At 31.5% G+C, this 27,579-nt stretch overlaps 1 protein-coding gene across 2 annotated transcripts in view; it reads right to left on the reverse strand.

The window, feature by feature from the left end:
- Positions 1-27,579, reverse strand: part of Gad1 (glutamate decarboxylase) — a 74,729-nt gene that overhangs the window by 20,026 nt on the left and 27,124 nt on the right. For both annotated transcript variants that reach the window (XM_085942983.1, XM_085942982.1), the window contains 5 exons: positions 14,417-14,614; positions 13,251-13,369; positions 12,247-12,387; positions 10,141-10,251; positions 9,183-9,250 (listed from right to left, as the gene is read on the reverse strand). In XM_085942983.1, coding sequence (XP_085799109.1) covers positions 9,183-9,250; positions 10,141-10,251; positions 12,247-12,387; positions 13,251-13,369; positions 14,417-14,614 — 637 coding nt within the window. The remainder of the gene's footprint in view (positions 1-9,182; positions 9,251-10,140; positions 10,252-12,246; positions 12,388-13,250; positions 13,370-14,416; positions 14,615-27,579) is intronic.

The raw sequence follows: 27,579 nt of genomic DNA on the forward strand, positions 1-27,579 counted from the left end.
TCAAATAATTGATTAAAATTAAATACGCCCTATTTCACGGTAACACCTATGTACAAATTAAGAAAGCTAAGGTGTTTATTTTTGGACCTACTCAGTCCCATCCCGTCGCCGCGGTATAAATCTCGTTCTACAAAGGATGTGTATGCATTAGCGTTAGTATACGCATACTGGGGAGCGAATCAAATAACCCCATAGGTGAGTAAAAACGCTCGCTGTATGTCGTTGTATGATAATGGTCTAGATTAGGCAGGGTTTAATTGATTTTTAAAAACTAACCAACACCATCTGTAAATTGTAGTCTTAGTTCAATAAAAACAAATACGTATGACTAATAAAGTTTAATGTGCACTATTATTTATATCGAATCTCAACAGCCTACCCCCACCCTTCACCACTGCGATAAACTCATACACCAACTGAATGTTTACTTTAATTACTTACTAGAAATGGTTGTTAGGAATTCGCTCAATTCATTCAGTGTTCTGGGTAAAAAAAAATTGAAAAAAAATGTGATTCTCGCCAGATACGGAATTCGAACTAGGATTCACGTCTTCAGATATGGACATTTTGCAACTATTCCACTGTATCAAATTATAGTGTGTATAAAATAATGGTACAGTACGTAAGTATGCATGCTTATTCGCACATTAGGGTGACCCTTATTTACGCAAGAGTTTAGCGCGCGCGGCAGTTCCCAGATTACGTTAAGTAATGTTGACTTTAGTTTATTTCAATATGCTATACAAGGGTAAAGATGTAGGGGTGAATTTTCGCACAGATTCAAACTGTATACCGCTATTTTAGGTACTTGCGAAGAGAGCATGCTATGATACTCTGGTACACATTAAAACAAATCTAGTTTTTGAGATTAAATTAAATTTTGGTAATGTCTGCTGTCCCATTGAACTTTCTTTCACAGACAATTAAACTATATAATTTAAATTATTGCTACACTGATCATTTATATAAATAATTGCATAACGTACAAAGTTTCTATAAAAATAGTGTTAATCGATTCAATACTAGTTTACACATAATCTAATGAATATTACATCGTTAGTGTGTCATCTACATTGACAAGGGTTGAACAAGTGACAGATTATTTTAATGTCACTTTGTTTTAGAATGAAAGGAAAAACATTATCATATGTGACAGTTTTCCATTATTTTTTCGTATATTCTTGAACATGAACTTGACACGGTATAATACATATATACCGTGTCCGATCCTAATAAGATCACGTGGGCCTCCACAGGGTGGAGGTTTGTATTGACAGTTTTTGTTTTTTACCTGAAATGGATGTTAGCCACTTGGTCAACCTATTAGGTCCAAAGTCTGACTCAAACACAAATTGAAAAACAATGTGTGTATTTGCCAGACCCAGGATTCGAACCTGGGGCTGAGACTTAAGCCGCTCGGCCATGGGCCATAAAAATAACTTTATGTGAATGGGTATAAATTGTGTCTCGTAAATTATGTAACAAATATTTTCACAAATAGTTATTTTTGATTCAAATTCAAATTTATTTATTTAAATATTGTGAACTTTACAAATTACAAATTCAAGACGTTCATTATATGACATGAAAGTTTCTTTTTTGTGTTAACTTTTAATTCATGTTGGAACTGCATTGTATTATTGATCAATTTAATAAAACGCTATTTTTTTAATAGTTATTCCGCTTTTAAAAATGTCTCTCTGAGGCGGACGAAACCCGTCCAAATTTATTTATTAAAAGTGGAATAACTACTATTTTTTTTTCGTTTTATTAAATTAATCAATAATGACATGAAAGAACAAAGGAACAGTATTAAAATAGCATTAAAAAAACAACGAAATAAAACAATATTAGAAAATCAGTATAGAGAGTAAATACAAAAATTATAAAGTAGGAACTACATAGAAGTAAATATTTTAAGAATTTACAAAATACCGTCCACCTTTACTCATATTCACGTAGGTGGAGTATATCAATATCCGAAGCAATTTGGTTGAACATAATGATTGCCCTCCCAATTGGCATTACCAATGAAAGATTTTATGTATGTTGTGTAAATAAAGAGATAAAAAATACGATAATATGAATAATAAATGTGGTCTTTAAATTCGGTAATAAATGGCGTTAATAAGTTTACAGGAATGTATATTGTCAGTCTATAAGCTGACTATATGGGCTTCTACAGAGTGGACGCTATCATTGGAATTTATTTACGAAAAATGGTTGTTAGTTATTCGCGCATTACACTTCACATTTAGTATATTCTGGACCATGTAGTTGTAGACGTTTCTCAAAAGGGACAAACCGTCATACCTATTTTACCATTGAATTTTTTGGTAGACTAAACTGTGAGAGATTGCCAAAAAATGTTATATTGCTATTTTATCTCTATCACATCCTTCACGGCCATGCTTTTTCAGGGATTAAGGTATTTTACAAACTCAGGTACACAAAAATAACAGAGATTTTTTTAATGATGTATGTTTAAAAAAATCTCAATATATTGGAACCTTGAAATAAAGCAATATGTGAATTTGACAGCACAATAACAGATTTATAAGTATTTACTACATTCAATTGATTGAAAAATATCCATTTAATATAAAAAAGTATTTATTTATTTTCTATCTACGCCAAAGTGTCTTTATTACGACCTCTACGCCAGACGTAGCACCCTGAAAGTAAACTGCGTAGAGTGGCACAATGACCTTTCCCAAACAGGCTTCAGGCAGCTGTCAACTGTTCTGAAATGCATTAGTGTTTCTCACTCGCGACTTGTAATGGTTGCTACGCGAACCGTGCTACTTACATACATTAAATTGCAATTTGGATTAAGCCAGATGCACTTTGCCACTGTGCTTTAAGCTCACTCGTATAGTAAAACTAATTTATAAAGGTAATTTACATGTTAAATCGTTAGTATTTTTATATTTATTCGGAGAATTATACTGAATTCGATAACTTTTAGAAAAATAAATTTAATAGAGGTTATAGTGCGCCTTTAGTAGAGTAGTGGATAGCGTATTCAATAATTATACAAAGGCTGCATCACAGTTATGTGTTGTTTTTCAACGTTTCTTTGATTTCATAATTTCAATGTGTTAGGAAATGGACAACATAATATGTCATAATCATTGACAAATCCAGCAGAATATGTGTTGTGGCTGTTTTCTAAAAATATCTCTTTCTAGATTGTCCAAACCCCTGAGTCGGGTCTTCCAACCCTCATTGTCCCTATCCTTATATTGAAGAGGAACCACTTACGTGATTGCGTGATTTCTCTCCATGAGACATGGTCTGACCAATGGAGTCATTTCAAGTCTAAGGTGATATTGTGATCACTGAAAAACCAACGCGTAAAGTTTATGGTTATACTTTTCATGTTACGCACTATCTTCAGCGCTAACAATCCAGAAGATACTTTTCAATATCATATTTTCATCTCGACTTTTTTGATAAGGCTTAGTACTCCGATAAACTATATTAAAAATGACCGTCCATGTGTGGAGGATCGATTTGATATAAACTTTAATAATTATAACCCATTATATTTTATACAATTATCGTTGTTTTTAATTTAAGAAATGCATTTAAGGTGAAGCCTTTACTGAGCCGTTTTTAAAGAGGCACCTAGCGGAAAGATACGAAGCTTGCAATTTGAGATTTTTTTTTAGTAATTTACAATTTCAATTGTATTAATGAATAAATATGTATCTGAAAACATTAAAAAGAAAAATATTTTTTATTTTAAGTCAAAGATAAACTTACAATTGTAAAAAATGTAATAAAATGTGAATTTGTTGAATCGGACCGCACCCTATTATTACATATATTTTATGGTCATATTTATTATTAAAATTTAGTTTATTAAGTTTTCTAAGCATCACTTAAGCGATTTTTGACTAATTCATAGTTTTAATATTTTTTATATCTATTTTAAAAAACATCGATTTTTATAAAAAATATAAATGTGTATAATTTGAAATCCTTTTTATTTATGTAATTCAAAAAAATGTCTCAAATTGCAAGCTTTGTATTTTTCCGCTAGGTGCCTCTTTAAAAAAGGCTCAGTAAAGACTTCACCATAAATTATAAATTATTTAAAACAATCGATACTACTCATAAAACGTATTTAACTACAATTCATTCAGTCATTGGTCGAACTCTATTGTACTTGTTTAGACTAAGCAGATTAAGCTCAGTAGCAATTAATTGATTGGCGTAGGAGTGCAACACTCATGAATAAATAATTAGTCTCAATTGAAACTGTAAATCTGACCAAGTAACCTATATTTTGATGTTTCGATCGCTACAGAAGCAGCGTTGTACGTATAATAAGTTATACTATTGTACAGGAACATAGATCGTTATATAAACACATTTGAAAATAATTAATTTAAAATTAAAACCAGATGGGGAAAGTGTCACGGAAAGTAATTTGGGTTTGCGTCTCGGATAAAAGAAAATCTATTGCCTCGGCTAAAATCCACATAAAATAAACACAACTAAGATCTCAGATACTTCAAAACAATATTTCAGAAAACAAATACAGCCATATAAGGCTTTCTTTGTCTCGTTGAATGTGATTATTCTGCAATTATTAAAAAAAAAAAACACATTAACCAGTGATATAATAGGTGTGAATGTACTTTAAATCCAATCATATATAAACAAAGCCTCTGATCATAATAATAATAATAGTAATAAACTAAAAGTTTTGTAATTTTAATTAAAATTATTATTTAAATGGATAAAAACAGTTTCTTAAATTTGACCGTTAGACTGATTCATTGCTATGTATTATTTTAAACAATCACAGAAACATAATTACTTACTAGATTTTTTTTTAATTTGCACGTTATGAAATTTTAATCCAAATACCTACATGTTGTATTGCAGTCAGGTTAGTGTGCTTTTAGTTTCTGGTGTGGTTCCAAATTAACCATTCAATTATGCAAATGTACACAATATTATGAATAATGTTACATTCATTCTTATTTATTTGTTGTGTTAGTAAAACATAAATGTTATGGTAACACTAAAGTAAATTCTCATAATAAATAATATAAAACTTTGAAAACGTAAGAAAAGTTTATTACGCTGGGATGAGTTTCAAAAGGCAGCAGCGATGGAAGATTTCGGTTCTGTTTCGTTCATGTTTTCTCTTAATATAATAAAAAAAGAAAAGCTTGCCACAGAATATAGGGGGTGTTTTCTGTCTTTTTATATTTTATAGCTCGGTCTATTTTAAAGACTTAGTGGGAAATAGGGAAAAAGAAATATATCCAACTAAAATTGCTATACGGGAGAGAATATTTATTACTCAATCACAGATGTTTATTTTACCGTGTAAATTTAAAGCTATTTATTACATTAAAACAATTTACGACATAATGGAAGCGAAGTAAAAAAATGCAAGAAATACGGATGATTTATACCACAAAATATAATAGCAAGTTGTTTCTGGCATTATTTATTGAAAAATAGTGCTTTGAATAATAACATTTTAAGTGTTTTAATATTATTTTAAATAATGTGTAGTGATTTGGCATTATTTCAAGAACGTAAAGAATTACTGTGTACAGTCTAAAACAGGTCTGCCAAACTTTTTACATAATGGCACACTGGGACGTATTTTGTTATATCGGAAATATATTGTCGTATATTAAAGACCGCCCAACCTCTTTGGGTAGTATAGTACTGAGATAAAAATGATATCTAAATAAAACAGGGATATTGTCGGTTTACAAGAAGCCAGCGGCAAACAAGTTTTGAAAATAGCCGATATACTACTGGATTATTTGTTAAGTTAGGTTAAGTTTTCATTCTTGAATTCATGAATTTTTCCAAAATCAGCCTTGAAAATTGAATTAATGTTCATCTTGAATCTAATAAAATTAGATAATTAAAATTAGATAATTAAAATTAGATTGCTATTGCTGGGCTTCAAAATCGGGCCTCTACGTCACTAAACACGCCACTGAGAGAGCTAGGCCTTTTGTGGTAAATATGACTTCTTATCAAGAAAACTAGTTAACATTATTATTCTAGGTATTGATATAGAGTTTTCTTCAAAGTTATTCTATAGACTTTTCAATGCATATCAATCATTTTTGAAAGCTTAAACTGATTGATTACGGACGGCTTTTAGTTTTTCTTTCACCCGTGGAAAGCTTTCTTTTGTTATGCGATGCCTAGCTTAAGAGATTATAATTAAAATAACATATCACATATTAAGTACGATGAACATAATATGTGTATATATATATCTATATTATCCTCTAGGTATATTTGTAAGACCAAACATTGAATCATAATATTATCTGGTGTAGATATATTACGTATATGTAAAATTAGTTTAAAATTCAATATATTTAGTATTTCTATAAAATGTATTATAGTATGATTACTAATGATTGCATTATATTTATAATTATAAAATACATTTGCATAGCAAAATCGCAGCTATGACAAACTGGAACTTGCTTTAAAGATTTTAATAAGAAAATCACAGAAAGCTTTATTTGGTAGAAGAGTTTCTTCAACATTTATGTTAATCATTAGTCTCTGATCAAACGTGGCTATCTTTTCATTTTGAAATCATTCTATTTTCTGATATTTCAATGTATCTTTTACGTTTTAAATCTGTGTAAATAATCAATGTGAATTATGAGATTTGATTCTACGTTGAGCATACTAGTAGAGGTTATGCTTATAATACTGTTTAGTAGAAATTAACGTAAACCAATCCATTGCCTGCGGGGCTATTCTAACTAATTAATCCGGTAACACGCTTCCGTTATTTTTCTTGACCCAAAATAACACAGATATCACTAGTAAAACACAGACCAGCGTCTTACTTGATTCCAAATACAAACGATTAGATTTTTAAATCTAATTGAAGATTATATTCTGATGAATTTATTATAACACATTAAAAATATGTTGCGAAACTACTCATCGATATTTGATAGCTAGCGATAAATTTCAAAAATCGCTGCATCTCAATTCTCAACATGTAATTGACGTACTCTATCTTGCCCTAAAACAGTTAACATGGTCATGAGCGGTCATATTAAAAAACACACCAGACAGTTAACATCCTGTGATAATTAACTGTGTGAACAAGATACAGCATATTTATCACTTTTGAGTGATTTTGTAGTTAAGTGATATGTTGGAATAGCCTTGCTGGATCAGATATCGTAATTTTAACCTGCACCTACGGCTTTATAATATTAAACAATACATATATTTAAATAAGTTTTATTCCATTTTTATGTGGATTAGTTATTACGTATTTTTCAGGTAAGTGTTTCTCTAGGAATTAGCCGGGAAAATATTGAAGTGAAACTATACCTGAGCGATATCATGCAGACAGCTATATTGTACGTATAACGTATTCGCATCTGTAAAACACTTTCCCGACGTTAATCTGCCCAAATAGCTAAAAGCTTCCACCCTACTCTCTAAAACCTTAAAAATCCCTTGAAAGAACTTGGCTTATCGTTTTAAAAGCACTAGTTTTTCTAAACAACGCCAGTTTTAAAGCGATCTATGTAATTTATACAAGGTTTAAGTGTTGGCCAGAATCCTACGGATGTGTGGTGGGGTCTCACACGGTAGTCATATTTTATTCTAGTAGGTATGTCTCTGGGACGTAGTGTTTATCGGCATGCCACAAATCTGTTATCTTTGTTTTTTTAGTACTTGTGAGTAGGGATTCCAATCCCGGGATCCCGGGATCCCGAGCTATTTTCGATACTTATGAATCTCGGGATTGATAAACATAATCCCGAAACTTTCGGGATTGATTTTTTTATCAATTTTTATGGAAAATAAAAAAAAACGAAAATAGAACAGAAACAATACTTTTAATAACAAATAATTACATTAGAAATAAATTGAGTTTGATTGAGGTTTGATTTATACCCATGTGTAAGTTGCCGATTCATTTTATTTTTTCACATAAATTATTAAAAATGAGAAAGATTGGAAAAAAACAATGCTTCGCACTTTTAACAAAGTAATTCCACCATGATCTCATACGTTTTACGGCAGCTTTGTATTTGGCTAATTAGATTTATAAAGCGGAAAGGCCATAAGTACACCATGATTTGCTTTACTATCAGAAACTGCAATCTCATATTAAACTCACATTATTATTTATATTACAAATTATTTACTCCATTAAAGTCATGTATTTCCAAGATTGAACGTAATACAATATTAACAATAAATGTCTTAAATACGAGTAGTATAAATTATACTAGATTTATTTTTGGGCGATTTTATCGATGTTATTTGTAAATATATTTTTTTTATATTAACAATGAAAAAAAAATGCCAATCCCGGGATTGTCAAATTGTAATCCTGAAATCCCGGTATCAGAATTTTGGCTCGGGATTGGATTCCCTACTTGTGAGTAAACTAGTAGCCTAACGGAGAAACAAGATAAGGTTATCTAAGTATTCCAAAACAAAATTCTCCGAAGAATACTTGAACCAGGTAAAGATAACAAAAAGGGTGCACCCGTACGCATAGTGAGTTATCCGAAAAAAAAAACCAATATAGTAAATGTCTTGAGGGAGCAAAGACTCAGATCGATGGACCGGTCACGTTGTTAGATGCGATGGATATACAGTTTTCTATAAAGTTTATGAAGGAACCCCCGTACGCATCACGGAGGAGATGGGTGGATAACGCCAAGAGGGATGCAGAGAGGCTGAGTGTGACCGACGGGAGAGAGAGAGCTCGATAGAGATGAGTTGAGAATTGTTGTGCAGTCGGCTATGAGCCTGAATGTTCTGTAGCGCCAGCTTAATATAATTTAATGAGCAACGTTATATGGGAAAGGATTTCGATCAATATTATTGCGAGTGATATATGAATTGACGTACTCTTTAGTCATTTGACTTCGACTCAGAAGGTTAGAAAGGTGCGGGGGGTAAAGTTTACAGTATAAATTGATTAAGTTAGAAGTAAAAAGGCAGCAACTCTTTAAAATGTTCAAATCAAATCAAACAATATAATTATTTTTATTTTTAACAATGGTCATTGTAGGTTACTACACTATAAATTATATACCCCTCAAAACTCATTATTTTTCTGCGCATATCTCAATGTGTAAGTGATGGAGACAATCAATAACAGTAATTAAATTAAATTATTTATAACTAACCTTTCGATTCCCCGCAGTCTTGGATGACGATGTCTCCTTGAGAAGAGAATTCCACCACCCCAAGCAGCCTGAAAAAAAATGTAGACATATATATTATACATTTTTGGATTAAGTATGAGTTATTACTGTTTGCGACAGATAAACAGCGATAACTCTAAGATCATTACTTGTTACGAGAGTCAAAAGACGATTGAGTGTTGGACAACTTTTATGGGAACTTATTATGTTTCTATGTGAACCCGTTTTCCCAGAGTACACATATAAGGGAAGTGGGTCACACTTTAGGTGACCCACTTGCCACTCAAGGTATAATTCTCGAGTGTAGAGAAATACGGGATAAACCTAAACACATGTTAAATAATATGTTATTTTCAATATTTAAACAAAACGTGCATTCAATATTAGTAAAATTTCAAGACATTCAGGAGTCTCGAGTCATAAAAAAAACTGTCTTCAAAGTCTTGGTCTATGGCGAATGACTTCACATTTATTATCTTATAATTTTTCTCTGGGCACTTTTTATTAAATTACGTCATTTATTAAACTCAGTCGAAGCTCACGAGAGCGTGGTGACCTCAGTATTAGGTATCTGCTCCTGAGACATTCCTATGCGTAAACAACTGCTGATGCTTCACACCTAAACGTAGGACCTCGTAATACGCTCGATTAAGACTGAGTGTGGTGAGGGGTGGGTTAGTTAGGAGGGTTTATGTTTGTGCTTTTCTCTTATATGCATAATATTATGCATTATGATAAATTTGTGCATTATCTATTATTTGAACGCTTGTAAAAATGAGAAGTAGTTGTTTGTGGTGTTTTGTATTTATATTTATCTTATCTTAAGTAAATTCTAATATCGCCATTTTAATATAATATTTTAATTATTAATTAATTAATATATTCTTAATTGTAAGGGTGAATAATTAATTATTAAAGATAAAGAAACAATTATATTTACATCAACATGTAGCCAGCAATTATGACGTTCGCAGATGTCGGCCATTTCTTCGATCGGGTCGAAAGCACCAATCACGGTCGTTCCAGCTGTCGCATTTACGAAGAATGGAATCTAGAAAAGAAAGTAATAATACGCCATATTGGTTGTATCGTGATAAATATTCTATGACAGAAGTATAAAATACATTCATATTTTATGTTTGCTTATAATATTTTAGTCGCATATGGCTATCGCGTTGAGACAAGTGTACATATCTACGAAATATTGCGTACCTAACAATATAAAAATAAGACTATAATTAATTAGATGGGGATAGTCAAACGTTTTGTATTTCAATTTAATTTTCTGTGCGTTGGCACACTTGTAAGATGGCGGAAGTAAATTGGGAAAAACTGGATTATGTATTAGTTTGGGTTAGTTTAGGTTAGGTTAGGTTGGGTTAGGTTAGGTTAAGTTAGGTTAGGTTAGGTTTGGTTAGGTTAACCTAACAAATAATCCAGTTTATCGGCTATTTTCAAAATGCGTTTTCCGCTGTATCCGCTTTAACCGAACAGTACCGTAAATTGTTATCTATAACAGTAATTTTTGACGTTTTCCTACTGTTGTTAGCGATTTTAGTCTAGAAGTCTAGATAATATTCCAAATAGGTACCGTAAAACGGGGTGAATAGGGATGGCGTGGTGAATAGGAACAGTTCCCGGTAAAAAGATTCAGAGTGGTACAATTGCCAAGATGCAATCGTTTGCATTCCAATATGTATGTTATTTGACAGATAATTTATTCTCTGCCTTTTGGAAACTCCGATAGGACAGGAAACTTGACCGTAAGTTATTCATCAGACGTGAAAAAGTTTGTTGCTTTTCAACTATTTTGCATGTCTGATAAAACCTTGTCTAACATGTCTAGGCCAAGAATGAACTCAACTCACTTAAATATGTACCTATTGTTGTTCCAACTCATTGATTAAAAAAATAAAACAGTTTCTGTTTTCTAAATAAATATTCCTTTATTTAATCATGTGTTTTAATTAAATTTGCAGTTTTACCTCTCCGTTCCTATTGACCCCTTTTCTCTAGTAAATAGGAACAGACCATAATTTTTGGAAAATATTGATGGCGAGTGAAATGTTGATTGTATGCTAATAATATAATATAACTTGTTATAATACTTTTTTCACTTATAAGCAAGACGTAAGACAAATTTTAATGAGTCGCCAACACATTGAGAAAATGGAGACTACCGTTTTTGTTTCCAGAGCCCTCATTTTATAATACATGTTTCAGGGTATACATTTATAAGATCTGCATATTATGTATTACTTTATGGAATTGACTGATTGAATCTAAAATTTGTTAAGAATTTTTCAGTTTTTATCAGAGTGATTAATCTGCAATATGGGATTTTTGGCGGCCCCCTACCTATCGCTAAGGATAAAGGCAATGTGATGCTCTACAGTAGCGTTTTCTAAGTGGTGTACACGGAAAAATAATATGTATATTTAGTGTTTTATTGTATATTTTAATACATCCATTTGAATTATGGAGATGTCGAGTATTGATGCACAATGAAAAATTGTATCGTACAACCACATAATTTTAAATAATAATATTATTGATTTTTTTTACTATTAAATCAAATTTGTGATGTGTGTTTATCTCACTTATCCGGTAGACTCGCCTCGCCGAGCCCCTACTGAGCCCGGGCCCCCAGGCTAGAGCCCTGTCAGCCCCCCCCCCCCTTGTGGGCGCCATGGGAATAATATAAAGCGAAGGTTGTCTAAAATTTGTATTTGGCCTTCGTATTATTATTTTTAGCGTTAGTCTCATATAATAATATTTAGGCTCTAATTTCTAGATAAAGGGTTTCTTTAATAAGTTTGGTTATAATGCTTTATCCATTTCTCTTAATTCTAAATAATTTGAAACTGTATTCATTAAAGATTAATCCACCAACGTTTTGAGGAAAGAATCAGTTAAATTCTTTGGTTATACTGCTTTATCCATTTCTCTTAATTGTATTCTAAGTAAAGTAAGACTATTCATTAAAGATTAATCCACAAATGCTTTGATGAAAGAATTAGTTAAACTTTATGAGATTCGCACGTACCTGCCCCCTGGCCTTTCGCTCGATGATGAGTCTCTCCAGTTCACTCGGAATGAGTTTTCCGTGTTCGTCAGAAGGAACGCAAATGCAGTTGTCCGTTCCCAGGCCGCACACCGACGCGCAAGACTTGATCGAATAATGGCACTGGAAAGTACAATAGTGTTAAAAACTTAATAAATAAATACTAGTTCACCGGTCGCCACTGGGAGAATATCATATTCGAATTTTCAATATTTATGAATAAAAGAAAATTGCAAAGTAAACACAGTTAACACGTCTTACTTACTTGATTCCAAAATTCATCCGATTACAATCTCTAATTTGATAAAAAAAGTCCAGTGTAGTGTGTAAAAACGATACTGTATTAACTATTTAAAATAGCCATGTAAGGGTTTGATTTTTTTCACATCGAATTTCAGCCTTATAACCTTTGATATAACGGTCAAAGATAAAGCGTTGCTGATAAAATTGAGTGTTTAACACTTTATCAGAAGATTCATTATATTTAATTTGGTTCCAAATAATGCGTGAAAAGCTTAGAGCTTGTCCTGATGACGCGTGTCTCGCCGCGAGTGAATGTTGACAGTTCAATTATTAGGTCACATGTACCTCGACCGCGCGCGAGAAGTGACACATGGCGTTTACATGTGGACGGCTCAATGAGGTCACCTGGTATGTGCACGAGTTTATATGCACAGGTCAAATCGCGCCATCTATACAAGGACCTAGGGTTATGACACACGACTCTGCAGTTTGCGCGCGTCAACGCAGGTCCTACTTTATTCCAAATGTATCAGATTAGAATCTGAAATTGGTATGTTTTTTAATCCAATTGAAGATTCTAATCGGATGCAGTACCGAGTATCTGAGCCATTTTAGAAGTGTGACATGAATGATGCGTTATGTGACTATATGGAGAACTCACCGTGTGTAGTACCATGAATTGTATCGTAGAAACGAATTTTATTTAAATACGTGTCTTCAATGTAAAAAATACGTTTACTTACCTGGTCAGATGTGAACATGACGAGTTCTCCGGGAATGCTATTTAGACCTTTTTCTTTGTAGTGTGGGAACTTCTTATGTCTGGCAGCCAGAAAGGCGTAAAGGTTGGAGATAGATCCACCTAGATAAACAGACAAACACAATAATTATAGTGCTGTGAGAAATTTAGCCATGAAATTAAAAATATAATTTACCGAAGTTTTACCGTCAATACTGCTTTAATTAATCATTTTCTACGTATCTAAATGAAAAAAATATTAAATAATAACTGTAATAATCAACTATAAGATTTAAGAATGTAACATTATTTTTATTGAACATCTTAAGATACAAAATATCATAGTGATCTGTGCACGTGGAGATGCAGGTTGGAATGCTGCTGGGTTTCGTATTTTTTTTTTAAAGATTTTTTCTATTGGTTATATAATATTTCACAGAAGTGTTTTCAAATTATGTATGTTTAATAACTATACGCACATTTAAAGAAAACGTATATATTTTCATAACTACATATTATATCATTAAAATCCTCTCGGTGTTATAAAGGAAATTTGATAATAAATAATTCGTTATTTTATGTATTTCTGAAAAATGCAAATGGGTTGTTTTTTTTTTAATTATCGAGGTTCTGTTATATGTTCATATTCATTGATCAGCGCATCTATTCTATACACAAGACTGCTATCGGCAGCTATCGAGAGTAGTTTTTCATATGTTTGTATCGAAGTATTATAATTGTTACAATAAGTTAGCCTTCTAAACAGTCAAAACTGTCTATCTTGCTGTAAAATTTAGCACACCCAAAAGAGGTGCTGTTAAAACATTAACAATTACAACTAACTTATTGTAATTGTAACAATAAGGGCTAATACTTCGATAAAAAACTACCCTCGATAGCTGCCGATAGCAGTCTTGTGTATATGATGCGCTGATTTAAATATTAACATCATTACTTATTTATATATGTTTGCTAAGTAATATCCATGGTAACAAAGATGTATATTATTAATTATTTTAATATTAATGCTCTTTTAATGTTTATATTAATAAGTTTTATAATTATTACGTCGACATAATTTGATTGAATACTAAAATGATGAAAACGACAAGAAATATATTTTAGAAGTTAGTTAATGACGAATGCTTTGATGTTATAATATGATCTTACCTGGTGCGAGGATTGAATCTCCAGTATTCCATCCGATGATGGACCTCATCTTCTCCATAACTACGTGCTCCATCAGAATGAAGACGGGGGCGATCTCATACGTGAACATGTTCGTGTTGGCGGTAGCAGTCAGCCACTCTCCAGCCATGGAGACCAGATCCAGGCCGCACGAGAGCTGGTTGAAGAAATGCGGATGACCTGTAGATTAAAGATACGACTTGTTAATTTTTGATAATATTTAGTTTTGATTGCTGATGTGGAATGACGTAGGATACGAGGGTTAAATAATACATGTCTCGAAAAGTGGTATGAGAATGTTGTAAATTTGGAAAAATAATAACTATTTTTTTTGTTTTTAAATAATTCATTCATTTTGTTTCTATATTTCTCATTGACTCAGTAAAAACTAATCATGGGTACCATAGTCCGCAAAATTCATTGGAGAATAAATTATCATATGGGTCAAGTGGAAATGGTGCGTCTACTCTTTCTTGCCTTGATCAAAAGAAATTGCTCCGAAAATAATCGCTTTTAGTTCTTATATTGTCTGTTGATTTTTTTTTGTATTTGTTTGAATCTAGTGTAATGCTAGTTTAGAAATAATCCACAATACATTTGCGCCGCCGACACAATTGCAGTAAGGAAAGAATGTAGACAATCGTTAGCTAAATCGAAATAAATCATCATTTTTTATAGTCACTTCATGCTGGAACAAGTATTGAATAGGTACTATAATTTATCTTTTGAGTGCAAACATACAGTGTTTTTTCGTAGGTAATGTTTTGTATGCCACTGAAAGACGATTGTTACGTTCCGAACTTGTTTTGAATGCGTAATTACGCAATATTTGGTACTGTTCGGTTATCAGGAATACAGCGGAAAACACATTTTGAAAATACCCGATATACTGGATTATTTGTTAGTTTGGGTTAGTTTAGGTTAGGTTAGGTTAGGTTAGCTTAGGTATGGTTAGGTTAACCTAAAAAATATTCCAGTTTATCGGCTATTTTCAAAATGTGTTTGCCGCTGTATTCCTGATAAGCGAACAGTACCCAATATTTTCCCAAAGGAAAAAATATTGCCATCTTATATCATTTAAGAATGTCTCATCGATTTCATTTATAAATTAACAATAAAATAGCTATTTGATTAGTTGTAAATATTATTCCGATGAAATGAGCAAAAATAAATTACGATTGAGAACCGCTTTTATTTCTTCAATATTTCGACGCAAATTTTTAATATATTGTTTGCCAAGGTTTAAAAAAATCTCAACATTTGATAAAGAAACGAATATGGTAAAAAATATTTGACTTTTATTCACAGAAATATATCTATCATACGAAATATTTAAAATTTGTTTTATTCATTAGACGTTTGTCATGCAAAAATGTGTACAAAACCATTTGATTTATGGCGTTTAACTAAAGTTTCGCACGTAATAATAATAGTTTCTTTGTTCACCATGATATTTGAATGTTATATATTATATAAAATGTCTACTATTGTAAATCTACAAGGTCCAGTTGTTTTAAGTTTATAAGAATAAACCTTTGCTATTCGCATAAAGGTATTAAAATTAATTAATAAATCCTTCATATCAACACTTGCGTTTAAAATAATTAAAAGTGATAGAAGATACACGTATCTACATAATTTGTAGATGTGGGTAGTTGGTACGGGGTTACAGATAGCTACCCTTCCTGCGAATGCTCAGTGACTGATAAATCGACCCCCGGGATTTGAAGTGAAATCCCTTGTATATTTTTTGTCAATCGCACCCTCCTCTAAAAAGGAATATGAGTAACTCTGAAAAACATATTTTGTGCTAGGCACTATGTAAATATTATGTTTGTTATTGTTCAATGCAGCGATTTACTTATAAAATTACAATGACTTTCACAAGCGTTTGACATTATTAATTATAAACATTTTTATAGTACAAAGCAAAATAGGTATTTTTCGATATAATATGTACTTATGTAATATTTTTTGTCATTTATGAATAACAATTATGAAATAAATTATATCGCATTTATAATAATAATAGCATTTGATGCTAGCGGGTAGAGTCAACAATTTACTACATTTAATTCATTTATTTATTAATTAGTTTTAAATAATAACATATTATGACGATAAAATACCACTTTTCTGTACTATTAAAATCAAAATGAAAAAACTAATTTTGATTCTTCACAGTCAAATACCGAGGCCGAAGTCACACTACATTTGCAGGAACAGAACTGGGCAGCTAGTCTTTTTATATTAAACGAATATTAAAATATCATTATCTTCATTCGATAACATGTAATAACCTAGTTGAGTGGATTTGAATTTACATGAAAATTCCGTAGTTAAGTATATACTGCCAAATTTATAATGAAATAACTACATATTATTCATAATTTGACGATTTAATAGGAATATTGATGTCTTGGAAATATGTGTAAATAAAAAATCAATGAAATAGTTGATATAAGCATTAATAAATAATGAAAGATATGCAAGTTAAATTTGATTCGAATATAACCGCTATATTTTGTGACACTCAAAATTGAGTTCTCTGAAATCAAGTTTTATATAATATACTGAATGGTGCAATCAGTGGCTTCACAACTTCCACTGTCCTAATTCAATCAGTAGCCCTTCAAACATTTGCGGTGGATATAATTCAATCATCGAATATAAATGATATCATTTTATGTACACTATTTTGAAAGCACTTTTTATTATCAACTATATAATAATCATAATGGGTATTTTCTAATATTTATATTATGACGTAGCCACTTCCGTTTCCGTTTTTACAATTTTAAAACTCATTGTATGCGAACTTAAAAAAACAATAGAACGTTCTACTTACTGTCACTCGGATACTATACACTCATTTTATTCAATATTTAAAATACAAATAAATAATTAAACGTTTCATCTAATGTCACATGGATAATGCAATAACAGTGAAATGTGCAATGAAAACACACACATATATATATATATTATAATATAATATATTAGTACATATTATATAATTATAAATTGTGAAATATTAATTTTGTTAATAAAGTAAGTAGGTTTAGGTACATGGGTTTTTATTATTATAAATATTATGCTAATTGGCATCACGGTTATTTTTGTTAATTTTCAGCAATTATTTATGTCAAATCAATGATAGAATAATAACTGTGCTGAATTATCACATACACAATATCAGCTATTATTTTATATCATAAAGACATGATAAAATTTAATATAAATATGTGAGTTTTTTACGTCAACGATTGCAGTATTTATGAAGTCTACTTTCCGTTGATAGGAAACCATTAATAATAAGGTCGATAAGATGTTTTTTCGGAGCGATATATTTGGCATAAATGGTTTGCGAAAAAAACGAAAGCAGAAATGATATCCCCATGGTATTTATTTTTATCTATGACAGTAATAAGCAACCTTTTCATTTATAACAAGTTTACACTAGTTGACTTTATTATCCGCATTGAAATTGTATGACGTATTATTTTATATATTCAACTAGATCAGTGTTTTTCGGCTTATTAAAGACAATTAGAAATAATAAGGAATCCTTTTTCAAAATTTAATCAACTTACCATAAACAAAAATACCTAGATGCAATTTGTTATTATCAAGGTTTCTCTTAATTGTGTAATATTATATTTTAATAATGCTTTGTGATGAGTTTATTTACTTACTACATAATTTCATTAACAGAAGTTATACTTCTTTAGGCGCGTTTAGAACATCAGATCAGAGTGTATTTTTGGCGTATGACATGTAACACATAATTTATTTTTTCACACAAAAATAAACGCACTCGATTGGATTCGAACCACTGATTGTTTGGTTATCAGCCGAACGCACTACCATTACGCCACAGTATGATACTATAATCGCGACGATTATTCAGTATAATATTATAGTTTAGAATTGTTCCGTTGCCTAGGCAGCGAATTTATTATTGTCGCCCATTTGCAATTCCTTACGTAAACAAACTATTAAACGTCGTAGTGGCAGTTGTTACTTTAAAAATAAAAACAGCGATAAATAATTATATAATTTAGTAATATAAGTTAAAGTGTATAGAAATAAGCCAACGGCGTTCCAATAAGCGGTCCCTTTTCTTGAGTGTGTAATTTAACAAGATAATTAAGAGCTAGTCGAAGAATCTAGGTTATCATAAGTTTTGTTTTTGTTTTGTTACGCCAAAGAAGTATAACTTCTAACGCGCGTACATAAGTACACACACCTTTTTTTTATTATTAAACCACATAATTACAAAGTTAACTTGATTATCAATTATTTAAATGAGATATTCGATCTTATTTAAGAGAAAATATTTTTTTTACATGTGAGTCATTCATAGTTTCTATTGTGTGGTAAATGTCAACTGTGCTTCCCTTTATTATCTGCTTCCCGTCAAAACTAGAGATTGAAATGAACAACAAAAAATAATTTCAAAGACAGTGTTTTCGCGCCAAATGCAACAAATTGTGGGAAGTAGAAGTGCTTGAATTTTACAGTTACATCTAAATTATACGTACTACATTTCGCCGTAAACTGTCTTTCCGGAAAGAGATCGCCGTATAGCACTGACATAAAAAAGTACTCTTTGTTCTTGGAGAATAGCAGACAGTTAACGTTTCAATTTTATTAGTTTAAATAAGAAAATTAATTTGATATCGATTGGTATCAAATATCTGATAATAATACTGTAATTAAGATATTTGTTGGCACGACTCGATCAGAATTTTATATGGAATATTCGATATGATTGTATATCTAATTTACTTACCTACCGATATTCTTCTGTTTTTCCTTTGTATTCTGGTGGTTTTTATTACGTATTTTTGTTTATTACGGTGTTTTATTTAGACATCGATACAACAACTCACGGTGTGTGATACGGCCGACTGCATACGTATAATTTACCAGACACGGAATTTTACTATACCCGACAATATCTGGTGGCACATATCCCAATCGGTACGCCGTTTGGCAGGATCTGGCATCTGTATTGACAGGATATAAAGGAAAGCGTGGTCGCAAAAGATGTCTCAAATGAAATAGTACAAAACTTTAATCATTTATAAGATATTTTTACATTCTTCATGAAACTGTCAAAGTGCTAAAAATATATTTTATTCTCAAAAAGGTTCAACCCGTAGCCACCGGAAGTCCGTTGGCGGAAACACGCCTCTTTCCCTCGGGAATGGAGGCCAGATACCGCCGCACACTTTTGCCCAACAATCCTTTGTCACAGCAACTATCGGAGGGGCAAGTGCGATGCCACGTGTCCTAAACACTATCAAACAGCTAGGGGATGATTTTCTATGACGTCGGATGTATAGCGCTATGATTGCTTGTTAAATTCAATACGCGATTCTGCGGTGGCTTATTGAATGATACAATTTTGTCTGTCCCATGTGTGTTTACTGTATATATTAGGGTTTTATTTATTTATTTATCATTTAAATGTGGCTGTATTTTAAAGATATAATGAGATTTAAAACACACTAAAAACTGTAATGATATATATACATATATATAGTTAACTTCTGAAACTAGGATAATTTACCATCCAGTCAGAGTAATTAAATATTGTAGAACATTTAAAAAGCTATATTTCAAACTTTGTCTACTTTATTTTATTTGTATGATTTTTTTCTTTGGTGATCTTGTATTATAAAAATAATGTTGCTACTAATATAATCCTTATTGTTGATATTTCTTTGGTATTAATAATTTTGTATTAGTTTGATTGTAAGTATGTAGCTATTAATATTATTACATAGTGTGATAATTTACTAATTAAACGGCAGAGTGAATAATCAGGTATTATAGTTAATGGGAAACCAATAAAGAAAATTCGGTATGCTGGATAAGTGATGACATAGTTCTGAGTGTTGATAGCTTAAAAGGTTTACATGAGATAGTAAAAAGGGCTAATGAGGCTAGCAATTTCTATGGATTAAAAATATTAACAGTATCAAAAATAAAGACACCGAACGCCAATACAAGTTTTATTATTACCGCGAATCGATTCAACGTGTGACACACTAAATATTTAGGAAAATGGACCAAAAAGAAATGTCACCAGTCTCAGGAAATAAAAACAAGAATTAAGAAAGCAAGGAGTAGGTATTTGTCTGTCTTAAAATGAGACAACTTCTTAGGAATCGAGAGCTTAACCTAGGTATGAGACTGCGCATGATTCGCTGTTATGTCCTCTCAAGCTTTTTCTACAGTATGGATATATGTATGATGTACCGAGAAATATCACGGAGAGGTGAGGCTATTAAGCTATTATGCCTATATAAACGCATCCTCAAAATTCCTTGGGCTGACTGGGTGACAAATATTGACGTTAAAAATTGAATGGGAAAGGACTGTGAAAATCTCAGAATCACCACTAGAAAATTATAGTACCTTGACCAAATTATGAGAGGACAAAAGTACAACATTCCTCAACTTGTCACCTAAGATAATATCAATGGGAAACATAGTGGAGGATAATATCGCGTCCATGATTAGTACGAGTGTAGCTCCACCGAACTATTCCGGGTAAAGCAAGGATTGGCCCGATGGTTGCCAGTCTTCGGAAGAGGATAATATTTTAGTAATAAATAAAATTTTAAAATATTGCATGTCGTTTTAAATGGATTTGGCAATAATTTTTTGGCATTACTTGTTGGGTAATAAGTAGCAAAACTAATAATAGTAAAGATCTCTCTGATGATGGCCCCTTAGGGGGTGGCACAATAAGAAGAAGAAACTTACGAAAATATCATTATAATCTTTAGTATAACTGTATAAAGTATATATTTGCAACATTGTAAAAAATGCCAATTATTAATAGTATACGTTTTTATGAAACTTATGTTACTACTACCCTTGTGACTTCAAATATAATAGTATTTTTCATTAGAGAAAGTCTAAAATAATAAACAATATTAAAAGCACGTGCTACCAAGTTCCCCTATTGCATAGCTTAGAATGTATTTTGAAAAGGTCATTGCTAATAAATGGCTCACGAGCCAACATTAATAAAACATACAACAACTAAAAAAAACTTTTTTACTTCCACTAAGTCACCCATGCTGGCATGAGACTACTTGAGTACCTGAGTTTGATTGTGAATTTAAATATATTATCTACATATTTAGAGAATTTTCCAAAGTCCTAATTTGGGCCGTCAAAAAATACCGATAACAGGTATCGATTTCTTTTATTTCTTTTATTATTCTTTTAATAATTGTTCTAATACCGATTCATATATTGTGTAAGGATATTTTAGAAATGTTCAAGTATTTTACGTATCTGTGGGTATATTCTATCCACAAGGCGGCTATCGGCAGCCATTGATGGTAGTTTATCATATTTATGTATTAATGCGGTTAATTGTTACAATAAGTTAACCGCATAAACTTTCAAAAAGTGCTGTGATTTAACAACCACTCTCTTGGCTGCGTTAATGTTTAGGGTGAGATATACAGTTTACGCGGCTAACTTATTGTAACAAATATAATACCTCAATACAGAAATATGATAAACTACCGTCAATAGCCGCCTTGCGTATAGAATATACCTACTGAATAATATAGTATTTAAAAATAAATTGAGCATCGTAGTAAATTATTTAAAAAGGAATATATGTTACACAAGATTTAAAGATGAAATTTTTTCATTGAACATTCCTAACATAGAACAGCATTAAAAACATATTACCAATTTAAAAAATATTTATTGAAAACATCTAGAACCGAATGGGATTTGAACCCACGTCTATTGCATATCGGAAGAGAGACTACAAACTCTATTAAGTATTATCCAAACTACGTAGGCATATTATTGTTTTAAAATTCCGTTAATAATGGCAGTAGTCTTTTATAATTATAACCAAGATTCAATGGCGAAATTTAAAAAAAAGACTACATAACTCTTAGACATATGTTCATAACTCTTAGACTACTTAACTCGTAGACATATCGGCATGGATATTATTTGAATTCGGTAAACTGATTGGTGCAAATCCTACATAGCTCTAAATTTTTCTAACGGATGTATCTGAGGTTGTTCAAAGCTATTTTTTTTTAAACATTATGATTTAATTGAAAGTGCAGAGATATTGTGAAAGTTTCGACTAAGCTTTTAACTAATTTAATGTTGTCGACTTCTGTGAAAGAGCTTTTCATTTAGACGTGAGGGTGCTTACGCTCCCCGCTGGTCGATGGCTAATTCCACGCAAATCTCCGGCTTTATTGAAAGACCGAGTTCGAATCTAAAACTGTGTACTAAAATATTGGTGAAATTCAGTGTCCATGTAAAAATTAAAGTCTTATTTTTTGAGATTTCTAAAATTGTAATTCAGCTGTATGAAATAGTTAACTAAAATAGAATGAGTTGTTTATAAATATTTAAAGTTGTCTGGACTTGCCGTTTATTTTTTTACTTGTAGATTTATGAATATAATGTGAATATTATGTATTATTTGTATGTATATTATTTATGAATATAATGAAGGCGGCTCTCGTGATGCAGTCGGTAAGACACTGGCCTTCCACCCGAGAGTTCTGGGTTCGATTCCCGGCGAGGACACAGTATTTATGTGATTTTCTCAAAGCCTCGGTGTTTGTGATTGTTCAAAATTACTAGCAACCACCTTGTACGAAAAAGCAAGGACATGGTTATTAATAATTCTAAAAAAAAAAGAATATCATGTCACTATTGTTGACCGGGGTTGATACATTGCTGGATGAAAGTCTTCCGAAGTATCTTTCACTACTGTCGTCCAAGAGATTACCACAAGCACTTCCATATAAATCCAGTTCATTGATTCAACTTTTCATGGTAGTTAAACAACACGAACTATTGTATTTTATGATTTGAGGATTTGAAAAATGCGTAGCTACATAATATATATATTCCATTCTTAAAATACAATGGGCATATCTAAAAAAACTCGTGATAGAATTATTTAAACAGAATATAATATTATAACAGGTACATAGTATTATTATGTTTCTTAATTTGAATATAACTGCGACGTAAATTAATAAATTCCATATTCTGGGTTTATGTACCATGGTTTGATTGAATAAAAGTAAAAATTAAATTCTTTAAAAATATATAGAACAACAGTTTGTTAGACTATGGTATTTCAAAGTTATCCCTAGAAGTGCAAATAACATTATTTCATGAAGAGGAATTTAATATAATCCGAATTCCTGACATTGGGAACGACTTTGGTGGGTCTTCCCCTAGAGTAGAAGTTTAAAAAATGAGACAGAGAGAAGTTTGCTGCTCGGTAAAAAGAATTTTGTAACAATTTGGTTAAGTTTATTTTTTAATCGTCAGTCATCAGCTGCCATCAATTATGTGAGACCAAAAACTGTTATACATTATTGTTATAAACTTATTTATATCTAGCTATATTATTTTCATATATCTATGTTAGAGGAATCATTTAATAGAAATTTTGGATATTTTGTATAGGCATAATATAAAGCATCATTCTATTTGTTAATAAAACGCTATTATATTCCAATTTGGGTTTATTTCACCTAAAGCGCATGTATATCAATAGCAGAGTTGAACGGAGATAAACAATTAAAACTAATGAATAGTATATTACAATATACATTCAGAAAGTTGTATATGTATTATAATATACTTATATTTAGTAGATAAAAACACCAAGAAAATAAATAATAGAATAATTAATATTTTCTGCGTTGACAGTATTCAATGAATTGTTGACAAATTGAATTAAAATGGCAGCCTGCTGTCGACGTCATGTTTTGAATATTGACTGAGGTACTGTTATATGCGATTATTCATCTTAATAACTATGGCTCATTGCATAAATAAAATGTAGGAATATAACATTATTACAAGAAGTTTTATGAATGTGTTTATGGATGTTCAAAATAAATCTCGGAGCACATTTGTGAAGCTAGGAAATGACGTCTTGCTGATAATTTAACCAATAGCATTTACCTTTTTCAACTTCATCACATAACTGCATCACATAAGTCTAGTTTAGTTACACATTGACATGTATTTCGAAGCGCCACAAACGCCGGTATACGCGCGACCACCGAAAAGTGGCCTTTTCGTCAAGTATGTATGCGTCACATGTCACAAGCCCGACATTTATGGCGCTTCTAAAAAACGATAATGTATAAGGGCTCACTTTCTTGAGATAAGACAACTATGCTATGCTTCGTCTGGTAACACATGAGAAAAAAAGGAAATTTCAGTTTATTATCAGTATAAAGATATTAATTTAATATTTATAATTAACAATCATTATAATAAGATTGCAAAATATTTATATTAAAATGGTTTTTTTTGTAAAATGGCAATATGGGAGTCAGCTACAATTTTTTGTAGAAATAATATTGTATAGGGGTGTTCGAATATGCACTACGCACTATGCATTGTAGTTGTCGAAACGAAACAAATAAAGCATTATTTACAGTTCGCTGTGCGCTTTTATGGACTTATCTACGCTCCGAGAGATACACGAGGGTGCACGGGTGGCAGGACTTAGCGATTTTGATCGAAAATTCTACTTGAGTACGATGTTCGTAAAAGCACCTATAAAATCTACGATGGGTAGGGGATGTTTTTGGCGGGAACGATTTTTTGGCGATTTTATCTGCGATAAAAGTGATCTGGTGTTTTTTTTTTAATTTGCCAGAAAATAGTTTTAATTAGCCTTGCCATTTTTAATATGGTTCAGTTGGTATATATCCACCTGTTATCATATTTTTTTATATCTAAATCTAAAAATATTTTATGTTCCTCTCTGAATGATAAATGTCATTTTATTATTATTGAAATATTTCCTTTTTGATCAGCGTTTTTACTATTTCCATGGTAATAAAAAATATTATCTTTTTAAATTAAGTTGTATGTATCTCTTTCTGTATATTCCATTGTAGTTCAAAGACCAATATTAATTAAACTTATTTAGTACACTTTCATCTTGATATCTCATGGCTTCAAAGTTATGATAAAAGTTCTCCAAAATAATGCAGCTACTAGCGACAATTCATCACGAGTACGCAAAATACGTAGATAGCAGCGGTGGAATGGTGAAGTGAGTTGCCGGCAAAGAAACGTACGATTAGACCCAACCGTCGTCTAGTGCTTTCGAAAGAAATTAAATCTAACCAGTCTACTTCTTTATTTTGTATATCACTGTAATTTTTATTTTCATATTCCATGTGGACGAAGTCGCGAGGTATCGCTAGTGTAACATATAACTAGGTATATAATAATCGAAGGCGATGCCTTTTCAACGATGTTTTTATATAACATCTAAAAACTATAAATATTTTAATGATTTATTATATTTTAGATAATTCTCTTTTATTGGTTATAACAACATTGCATTGATTGGTTTATCAATCCTTTAATCTCATAGTATTTGACGTCTGTTTTATGTGCTACAGAGATCTCAAATCGGGACCCTTTCTTGACAAATAATACCCAGCGAATTAACTGCTTGGCCGATCGCGGTAGGCATTCAATTATCTGCACAAATGGCTCGAAATAATCGCTGCTTACGAACACGATGGCTCCCCATTCGACGTCCGCCCTAACAGGAAGAATCGTGGACATTAAATACAGATAGGAATATTTATTGAAAAGCATTAAGAGAGTACTTAGTTTTTAAAACGACATCAACCAAGAATTTAGTAGAAGAATTACACTGACAAATATATAATATTATACATAACTTGAAAACACCTCAGGCCCACTAGAAAAAATCATATTTGAAAAAAATACGAACCTCGACGGGATTTGAACCGCGAAAATTTTGTCGTGCTAATCTGTGCATTAACCAATTATAATTATTTCTATAAGCATTTTATGTATGACCTACTAGTTTAAATGATCGTAATTAGATAGGAGTCTCGTACTCTCATAGCATAATTGGTAATGCACAGATTGGTGCAATACCAGTGGTTCAAATCCCGTCGAGCATCGTATTTTATTTCAAATATGATTTTTTCTAGTGGGTATATATATATATATATCTGAGGTGTTTTCAAGTTATGTATGTATTCTCAAAACCTTATGAATTATTCGTTGAATAAAAGAAATAGTTTGCTTAATATTACGGTTTACAGATATATTTCATAACAAGATTCCTATACAAGGAATTGATATATGGCTCAATTAATCACAATGCTGAGTCTGATTAAAAAATAATGGATATATTATGTAAAACGACGGTATTATTGATGGCCGAATGCAATAAAGATGGTAGGTACATGGCGAGAAAACCACGAACTGTACGTATTGGACAATGATACCCTTGTCATTTTACACGTGATAATGGGGAGTCTTTGTTGGGCAGGCCGTATCTACCGAAATATTATACAGGTCACTTCTTGTCTGGACATGGTGGCTTCGCTGGCAGGCTCTATGAACTTAGTCGTGAACCAGTTCAACATGCCTATGTGGCGGAGCAATACAGGATACAAACCACATCCTCTGGGAATGTCCAAAAATGTATACGAAAAGGGAAGAATTGCTCAAGTCCGTTAAACCAGCTGTTTAACTAGCGATGTACAGAAAAAAACTGGTTAACCAGGTATCCGCGCGTTTTAAACTAATCGAAAATTGGGTAATTTTACACGATTAACCGACCAAATTCTTAGTAGGTATTTGTATGAATAAAAAATTAAAATTATAAAATAACACATCAACAAGTGCACAGTTCGGCATGACAAAACATAAAATAATATTATATACTGAATTTGCTTACTTCTTACTCTCTAATTATTCTAACTGTTATGAAGCTAGTCTAGCGTAATGGTAACAAATAGAAATTTATAACACTACACCTACATCCAAAATATTTTTGACATAAAATTCGAAAGGTTTGAACCGGCCGGTTAGACGTTCTTAAAAAAAACCGCTAACCGAATAGTATTTTCTCCCAGTTAATTGGATTCCCTATCCACGACAAAATGTCGACATAACTGAAACTTTATTTGCAACCGTTGGGAGGTTATAATATGAGAAAACGCACAAGTTAAAAAATATGTAGACTCTCGATAAGCTGGAAAAATAAACGAGTTTCTTACAAAAAAGAATTTTATGAATACTCTGTTCTTTTTCTACTA

The sequence above is a fragment of the Rhyacophila brunnea genome, unplaced genomic scaffold, assembly GCF_057557595.1.
Source record: "Rhyacophila brunnea isolate RB1 unplaced genomic scaffold, BYU_Rbru_1.0 scaffold_15, whole genome shotgun sequence".
Taxonomy (NCBI): Eukaryota; Metazoa; Arthropoda; class Insecta; order Trichoptera; family Rhyacophilidae; genus Rhyacophila; species Rhyacophila brunnea.